Genomic DNA, 9,535 nt, shown 5'->3' with positions numbered 1-9,535 from the left:
GCAGCCCGCCAGCGCCTAATCCCCGCGCTCCTCCCGCTCTCGCCAGACCAGGCCGACACCAGCCCCAAACACAACGGTATGTTGTTAAGGCCTCCCCTCGGGGCAGCCCGCACACTTCATAATTCCACCCGTCAATTATACATGACACAGAGTTAAAGACCAAGGAAATAATATAAAAACAAGCATCACAAACCTTTTCAAGCAGTGGAACATTCTGTAATTAACTTTTACGCGCACGCAAGAGCGCTCGAGGCCCGGCTCTTTTGTGCTGGCGTTCCATGTCCCCCCCCCCCCTTCTGTAACAAAATTGGGAGAAAATTTAAAACAAATCCCTCTAACCCATGTGCGCTTGCAAAGGTTCAGACTGATTCTCCCAGGTCAGGATTTTTCTCAATTACCAGTTCATTTGGCACACAAGAGAGAGACCGGCAGGCCGGTCCAATGCAAGTGGCGGAAGGGCTTTGCTGGCAGGTGGTGGCCCGGAGACCACGCGGCAAACGGTCAAGGAAGCCCAGGGCAGCCTCTGCTCACCAGGAGAAATGGGCAAAAATGGGACACCAGGACTTCTGGAGTCAGAACCCTTTGGGTCTCCCGCTTCTACTGATGGGTGTGAGATTTCTGAGCCTGCTTGGGCGGGGTATAAATTGAACTGATTAAATGATTAATTAAATTTCCCAGGCTCAACTCAGAATGGGCTTAACTGAAACAGGCCAGTTTGGGCTCCGTGTGGATCAGACCCGAATGAGTTCATTTTAAGCTTGGGCCCGTTCCGAGCTCCAGGTCTCATCTTGTTTTTGGTGATATAACACACATGAAGCTGCCTCGGACGGAGGCTGACTTGTGGGTCGGTCAAGGTCAGACTGGCAGCCGCTCTCCAGGGTCCGAGGCAGAGGTTCTTCATGCAGAGAGCCAGTTTGGTGTCGTGGTTCAGTGTGCAGACTCTAACCTGGGAGAACCGGGTTTGATTCCCCACTCCTCCTCCACTTGCACCTGGCTGGATGACCTTGGGCAAGCCGTAGTTCTGATAAGAGCTGTCCTTGAAAAAGAGCAGTTCCTGCCAGAGGTCTCTCAGCCCCACCCACCTCCCAGGGTGTCTGTTGTGGGGAGGGGAAGGGAGAGGAGTTTGTAAGCCGCTCTGAGACACCTCTGGGTAGTGAAGGGCGGGGTATAAATCCAATCTCTTCTCTTCTTCTTCTACTCCCTGGTCCTTTTAACTGGAGATACCAGGAATTCAATCTGGGACCTTTGAGAGCCAGCTGTGGTGTAGTGGTTAAAGAGTGGCGGGCTCTAATCTGGGAGAACTGAGTTTGATTCCCCACTCCTCCTCCACATGCAGCTGCTGGATGACCTTGGGCAAGCCATAGTTCTGTCAGAGCTGTTCTCTCAAGGACAGTTCTGGAAAGAGCTCTCTCAGCCTACCTCACAGGGTGCCTCAACCAGGTCCAGGGCTTTCTCTGTCCTGGCCCCAGCCTGGTGGAACACGCTCCCTATTGAAACCAGGGCCCTGCGGGATCTCCTTCAGTTCCGCAGGGCCTGCAAGACGGAGCTCTTCCACCAGGCCTTTGGCTGAGGTGTGGGTGCCCATCTATGGCCTCTCCCTGAGGTTGTTGTCACCTGTCTACTGACCACCGACAACTGGCCTTTGACTCATTGTACCATCGGGCCAGAACTTTATGGCCAACTGATGCTGTTCCAAGCAGTACCTGTTGTTTTAATTGTTATGTTTTATCGTGTTTTAATGTTTAATGGTTAAAACTGAAATTGTATTTATGCTAATGATGTTACCCGCCCTGAGTCCGCCCGCGGGATGGGTGGGATATAAATGCAAATAATAAATAAACTAGGAGTAAGGCCTGGGGAGTAAGGTGTGGGGAGGGACCTCAGCAGGGTATAATGCCTTAGAGTCCACTGGCCAAAGCAGCCATTGTCTCCAGGAGAACTGAACTTGGTCATCTGGACAGTAGTTGTAATAGCTGGGAAATTTTCTGTAGGGGAAATGATGTGCTGTGGCTGGGGAGATCTCCAGGCCCCACAGGGAGGTTGGGATATGTATTTTACCTCAGGACTCCCAACAGCAACAGCAGACTATTTAGAATGTTAGAGGCAAAGGCCAATCAGGCCACATATGCAAATGACCTCTGTGTTCTGACTGGCTATGGTGGGGGGAGGAACAGCAAACTGTTTAGAATGTTGGAGGCATGACTCAGGCAACGCAGCCAGTGGATAGGAAGACCCTCTGAATGACAGATCATTCCGCCAACTGATTTTGGAGCGTGTTGGAATGTTCAGGGGAGTCCATGACCAAAACAGAGTTATATATAAGGAGAGATAAGTTGTCGAAGGCTTTCACGGCCGGAGTTCATTAGTTGCTGTAGATTTTCCGAGCTGTGTGGCCATGGTCTTGGCATTGTAGAACCTGACGTTTCGCCAGTAGCTGTGACTGGCATCCTCAGAAGTATAACTCAGAAAGATGGAGTACCCTTTGTGTCAAGGTGAGAAGAAAAATGGTAGGCAGGTAATTTATCTCTACTCCAGAACGTGGGGTAGGGCTAAGTCATTATCTTGTACTAGGTGAACGTGTGTGTGTGTGAGAGAGAGGGAGTGGTCTATATGGTTGGCACACTCCAAGCAGCACTTGGAGACCCCCCCCCCGCTATTACTGTTGATCCCTAGGTGACTAAGATCAGTTTCCCTGCATAAAATGGCTGCTTCGGAGGGTGGAGTCTATGGCATTGTACCCTGCTGAGGCCCCTCCCCAAACCCCGCCCTCAGCAGGCTCCACCCCTCAAATCTCCAGGTATTCACAGTGCTACACAGCGTAGCATTCAGACCAGAATGAAAGAACGTGAAAGACACCGCAGACTTCGCCAACCTGAAACTCAAGGGAATAATAAGGGGACCAGCAATTCAAAGGACATACATATACAAATAGAAATTGCTGCAAAGTTCACACACTATAATGAATAGACAATAGTAAACTTGATAACGATGACGCTGTCATCGTTATCAAGTTTACTATTGTCTATTCATTATAGTGTGTGAACTTTGCAGCAATTTCTATTTGTATATGTATGTCCTTTGAATTGCTGGTCCCCTTATTATTCCCTTGAGTTTCAGGTTGGCGAAGTCTGCGGTGTCTTTCACGTTCTTTCATTCTGGTCTGAATGCTACGCTGTGTAGCACTGTGAATACCTGGAGATTTGAGGGGTGGAGCCTGCTGAGGGCGGGGTTTGGGGAGGGGCCTCAGCAGGGTACAATGCCATAGACTCCACCCTCCGAAGCAGCCATTTTATGCAGGGAAACTGATCTTAGTCACCTAGGGATCAACAGTAATAGCGGGGGGGGGGTCTCCAAGTGCTGCTTGGAGTGTGCCAACCATATAGACCACTCCCTCTCTCTCACACACACACACGTTCACCTAGAGACCCACACAATGGAGACAGGCGGGCAAAGCCCCCTAAATGCCTCTGCTTCCCTTGTAAACGGAAGCAGATGCTCTTGCACTCCACGCCCTGGTGGTGGTGGTGGAGGCCGTAACCCTTTCCTCCCCCTGCCCTGCGCTCTGGAAAATAAAACACCACCGGCATTCCAAAGGTTTAATAGCATTTCATTGGTAACCGCACGGCAAATTGCGAACGTGCTCCGAAGGCCTCTACAGGTGATGCGGAGAGCTCCCAGGCGCCCGTCCCCCGTCCCCCAGTGCCGGGGCGGCCCTGGAACGGCTCCATTCCCGGCTTCTGGTTTGTCTCACTTGCAGCAAAACTCCGTCCCACAAAAGAGTCCTTCAGTATTGCAGAACACAAAACCTTAACTCTGGCTTGCTCCCCGAAGACGGAGGGAGCCCGGTCGTTCCCCAGCAGGTCCAAGTGGGAGGGCTTCTAATGTCCTGGCCCCACTGGTGGACCTCCTGATGGCATCTGGTATTTTTGGCCACTGTGTGACACAGAGTGTTGGACTAGATGGGCCTTTGGCCTGATCCAACATTGGCATCTCTTAGGTTCTTATGTTCTTATGTCCTCAGCACCCAGTTCTGGAGGCAGAACGAAGGCCGGTGCACATGACCAGTGTTCGCTCTAAGCTGAGTGAGTGTGAGCTAGCTCGCCGTTTGTTTAGCCTCCGGCTCACACATTTTTGCCTTAGCTCAGGAAGGAGGGCTCCAGAGCAAACTAATTGATGCAGGAGTCCAATCACTTGCCAGTAGCTCACAAGGCAGAATTTTTGCTCACAAGACTCCAGAGCTTAGAGGGAGCATTGCACGTGACTCTTTTTGGCAAACTAGGCGTGGGGGTTGGGGCCGAGAGCTGAGTGCGTGGAGAAGAGCTGGGTTGGGGGCAGAGGAACCTTGCCGGGATGCCCGCAAGTGCCAAGGGTCCAACCCAAGGACTGGTCTCCGTGGGGCTGTCACCTGATTAAAGAAACATTAGCCAAGTAATCATACAAGCGCTCATTGACTTGATCTACACAGATTTGGGAGGGAAGACCGCGTGGGATAGCCTGATCACATCAGATCTTGGAAGCTAAGCAGGGTTGGTGGTTGGCTGGGAGTCCCCGAAGGAAGACTCTGCAGAGGAAGGCAATGGCAAACTGCCTCTGCTTCTCCCTTGCCTCGAAAGCCCCTCGCCGGGGTCGCCATAAGGCTTTGGTTAAAGGCCACCAAGGAAGGTTCTGCAGAGGGAGGCAATGGCAAACCTCCTCTCCTTTCTACTTGCCTCGAAAACCCCTCGCTAGGGTCGCCATAAGGCTTGGATGAGAGACCACCAAGGAAGGCTCTGCAGAGGAAGGCCATGGCAAACTGCCACTGCTTTGCACTTGCCTTGAAAGCCCCTCCCTGGGGTTGCCAAAGGCCACCAAGGAAGGTTCTGCAGAAGAAGCTCCTTGCTGGGGTCACTATAAGGCTTGGATGAGAGACCACCAAGGAAGGCTCTGCAGATGAAGGCCATGGCAAACCGCCTCTGCTTTGCCCTCGCCTTGAAAGCTCCTTGCTGGGGTTGCCATAAGTCGGGTTCGACTTAACAGCATTGATGTACTTACACAGATTTGCACACAAGCAAAACAGAAGAGGGGGGCACGCTTTCTTTTCCTATCTCACACACACACGTCCTAGCAAATTCCATCTCAGAAGACGCTCTCTCCCCCACCTCCATTCCGCATCCCCCACCAAACAACATGATTGGAGTGATGCGATGCGATTCCACTTGGGGGAGAGAGAGAAAGAGTCCTGACGGCTGGATCCACACACCCCCTTCTTCACAAGGCAGGGCTTGGCGGCTGTCAAGGGCTTCTTTGCAGAAGACCAGAATCCCCCCCCCCCTGAAGTCTGCAGAAGGAATGCTGTGTGGATGTGGCCACTTTGGGGGGGCGACTCCAGTTTTCTTCCAGGCAACACCCCTTTACACTCATGAGAGGGGGACAGAGCCAACCATCTGCCTCTGAGGACAAGCCAACAGCCAAGTCTGAGCATGGAGAAAGGACGGTGGGAAGGGAAGCCGGGGTCTGGTGCACGGATTCAGCCAGGTCACCTGAGCAGCAGTTCCTTGGGGACAGAGGGCAGACGAGGGCAGGGCCTTCTCTTTTCACGTGGCACGGGTGTTGCTACGGGAGGACGGGGAAGGCACTGTGCAGCCGGCATAACGGGCAGGCCTGGCGCTTCTCGCGCTGCTGTCGTCTCGGGTCAGTGCTGGCTCAGCTGAAAGGCTTCACGAGCTTCATAGCAGCGTAGTTCTGCAGGGCGGGGAGACAAGACAAGGAGGACCGAGGGGTTAGAAGCAAGTTCAGACAAACAGGCGCATGATACTCTTCTCGGGGGTGCCCAAGGCTGCGTCCATGCACCTTTGGATCTTATGGTCTTGCTGTGAACACATGAAGCCGCATTATCCTGAATCAGTCGTGTTATGTACTGGGATTGAATCACTCCAGAGACTGGCTGAGCTTGGAGCACAAGAACAATAGCCAACCAGGACTCTGGAATAAGCCAATCTAGTAGTAATGTTTTGTAAAATAGCCTATCACAGGGAGTGTGTGTGTGTGTGTGTGTGTGTGTGTGTGTGTGTGTGTGTGGTGGGTGGGTGTTTTGCATGCATATAAGCGGGGCTCCGGCCCTGCTAGAGTTGTCTTAGAGAGCCAGTTTGGTGTAGTGGTTAAGTGTGCGTACTCTAATCTGGGAGAACCGGGTTGGATTCCCCACTCCTCCACTTGCACCTGCTGATGTGACCTTGGGTCAGTCACAAGCTCTGGCACAACTGTTCCTGAAAGAGCAGTCTCTGTCAGAGTTCTCTCAGCCCCACCCACCTCACAGGGCGTCTGTCTGTGGTGGGGAGGGGAAGGGAAAGGAGTTTGTAAACCGCTCTGAGACTCCAAGTGAAGGGCCGGGTATGAATCCAATCTCTTCTTCTTCTTCTAAAGCTGAAATCACTAATAAACTACGAGCAGATCGCTATACACATCTTGAATCCAGTATGTTTCAAGTAGAAAAGAGCAAGAGTCCAGGAGCACCAAAGACTAACAAAATATGTAGCAGGGGAGGAGCTTACGTGAGTCGCCGCTCACTTCTTCAGGTACCGTCTTCGGTGAGAAAGATGATATCTGTTGGTTACCTGTGCGAGTTTCTTCACAAGGTCAATGGATTTCAGTTCTGTACAACTAAGTGTGGTGCCTTCCATGGAGACCGATCAAGACAGGTGGCTGTGTCAGTCTGTCCGTAGCAGTAGAAAAGACCCAGAGTCCAGGAGCACCTTCAAGACTAACCAAATTTGTGGCAGGGGAGGCTCTCCCCATCAATTGACCCACCCAGGTCAGCGTTGTCAACTCAGACTGGCAGGGGCTCTCCAGGGTCTCAGGCAGAGTAAGGGAATGAAGCTGGGACCTCTTGCATGCAGAGCAGATGCTCTGAGCCACTGTGCCATAACTACCATTTGCAACCAGATTCTCCTGTGGCCAAGGCTAGCTACTACCAGGGCCGAGGGAGGGCAGGCTAGCTACTACCAGGGCCGGGGCCTTTTCAGTGGTGGCCCCTACCTGGTGGAATGAGCTCCCGGAGGAGATCAAGGCCCTGCGGGACCTTCCTCAGTTCCGCAGGGCCGGCAAGACGGAGCTCTTCTGCCAGGCATTCAATTAGCAGCCGCTGCTACCGCAGAGCCCTGGTCCGTGGGTCTAACATCCAGCTGATTACGAGCAGAAACATCGGAGAACATCTGGGCAGTGGGAATCCCTCTGATTTTTTATTTATTTATTTAACATTTGATTTATATACCGCTCCTAACCCCTAAGCACTTCGTGTTTATATTGGTTTTATTGTGGTGTTTTATATAATTGTATGATTTTAAGCTGTATTTATGTCTCTATGGAAGCCGCCCTGAGCCTGCTTTGCGGGGAGGGGCGGGGTATAAATTTGATAAATAAAAAAAATAAAAAGGCAATCCAGTTGCCAATAACTGCTATTGGATCACAAGAGCACAAGATCCAGTGACACGTGGATCTGACCCCAACTGAAACGTGGCACTGGGGTCTGATAAGAGAACTACAAAAGGAGTCACAAAATTTATTGCATTGCCATCAAACCTTTGTGATCAAGCCTCGGAGACATTTTGACAGACTGGACTTTGATTTTATTTTTTAGCAAATGTTTGTGATAATTTAATATGTAAGGCTGTGCTTAAACATGACCTGTCAGGGGTCACTTCCTGCAGGAGCACACAGGAGTGGAGCTCTGGCAGTAAAGAGGCCAGGGGGTGGGCACATGCAACAAGCCCCACCCCCTGCTCCCAGCAGCCCTCAGTCAGAGCAAGAAGCAGCCAGGTAACTTGCAAAGCTCCCCCCCATCCCCCCGGTCCAAAACAGTCCAGTGGCATCTTTGAGACCAAGTTCTATTGAGGTACAAGCTCTCCCTCCTCTGCCAGGACAGATCTGCATGTCCCCCCCCCCTCAATTTAATGCGCTCCTGCACCTCTTTTTCTACGGAATGATCTCTGCTTGTATGATCAAGATGGATAATAGCCATGTTAGTCTGTCTGTAGCAGTAGAAAAGGGCAAGAGCTCGGGATAACCTTAAGGCCTAACACAATTTGTGGCCGAGGAGCTTTTGTGAGGGTATGAGATATCGGAAGAAGTGAGCAGTGCCTCACAAAAGCTCACACCCTGCTGCAAAGTTTGTTAGTCCAGGAGGAGGAGGAGGGGAGGAGGAGGAGGAGGAGGAGGAGGAGGAGATCAGATTTATCCCCCGCCCTTCACTCGGAGTCTGAGTGGCTTACAAACTCCCTTCCCTTCCCCTCCCCACAACAGACACCCTGGGAGGTAGGCGGGGCTGAGGGAACCCTTTCGAGGACTGCCCTTGAGAGAACAGCTCTGACAGAATTGCGGGTCGCCCAAGGTCATCCAGCAGCTGCATGTGGAGGAGTGGGGAATCAAACCCGGTTCTCCCAGATTAGAGTCCGCGCACTCAACCACGACACCAAACCGGTACAACTGGACTCTTGCTCTTTTCTACTTCTGCTGTATGAACCTTTTGGGACTTCTGAGTTATGTTTGCATGGGTTTGTAGCTGACTCAACCTTGGTGGTGGGTGAACAAACCGAGGAAGACTCCCAAGCCTCTGAGAAGAAACTGAGACACGGAAACATAGAGATGGAAGGTACCTCAAGGGTCATCTAGCCCAACCCCCCACACAACGTAGGAAACTCACAGCTACCAAGATTACATCAGCAAGTTCCTTCAGCACCTTTGAATGTGATGTATCTGGCCCTGAGGACTTAATTTCATAAAAGGGAACTATGTCCCGTCCCTCTGTCTACCCTGGGCTGCACCACTCTCTCTCTCTCTCTCTACCAGGCTAAGTGCCGTTTCCACTGCAAGGCAAGACTGAGGCCGAGCAGGATTCGAGCAGTTCTGTCCTCTCTTCATCGCTGGACTGGACCCAGGCTAATGGCTATAAACTACATCAACGGAGGCTTCGGCTAAATTTGAGGAAGACCTTCCCAACGGTGCATTGCATTTAACACTAGAACAGCCTCCCTTGTGATGTGTTGGATTCTTAAGAAGAAGAGAAGAAGAGAAAAGATTGGGTTTATACCCCGCCCTTCACTATCCAAGGGAGTCTCAGAGCGGCTGACAAACTCCTTTCCCTTCCCCTCCCCACAACAGACACCCTGGGAGGTAGGAGGGGCTGAGAGAGCTCTGCGAGAAACTGCTCTTTTTCAAGGACAGCTCTTATCAGAACCACAGCTTGCCCAAGGTCATCCAGCCAGGTGCAAGTGGAGGAGTGGGGAATCAAACCCGGTTCTCCCAGATTAGAGTCCGCATACTTAACCACGACACCCAACTGGCTCTACACCAAACCGGAGGAGGAGGAGGAGGAAGAGATTGGATTTATACCCCATGGCCCTTCACTACCCAAAGGTGTCTCAGAGCGGCTGACAGTCTCCTTTCCCTCCCCCTCCCCACAACAGACACCCTGTGAGGTAGGCGAGGCTGAGAGAGCTGTCTCAAGAACTGCCCTTGAAACCCCCCTCCCCCATTCTTTTACATTACATAATTCCACTCT

General features: G+C 51.9%; 1 protein-coding gene across 1 annotated transcript in view; it reads right to left on the bottom strand.

The window, feature by feature from the left end:
* Nucleotides 1-4,951: 4,951 nt before the first annotated feature.
* DYSF (dysferlin) overlaps nt 4,952-9,535 on the bottom strand; it is a 287,816-nt gene continuing 283,232 nt past the window's right edge. The window contains exon 56 of the mRNA XM_015406074.1: nt 4,952-5,721. Coding sequence (XP_015261560.1) covers nt 5,683-5,721 — 39 coding nt within the window. The 3' untranslated portion in view covers nt 4,952-5,682. The remainder of the gene's footprint in view (nt 5,722-9,535) is intronic.

Source organism: Gekko japonicus, unplaced genomic scaffold, assembly GCF_001447785.1.
Source record: "Gekko japonicus isolate JY-2015 unplaced genomic scaffold, Gekko_japonicus_V1.1 scaffold561, whole genome shotgun sequence".
NCBI classification, from domain to species: domain Eukaryota; kingdom Metazoa; phylum Chordata; class Lepidosauria; order Squamata; family Gekkonidae; genus Gekko; species Gekko japonicus.
Note: the sequence above shows the minus strand (reverse complement) of the source record. Positions and strands in the feature narration are given on the sequence as shown.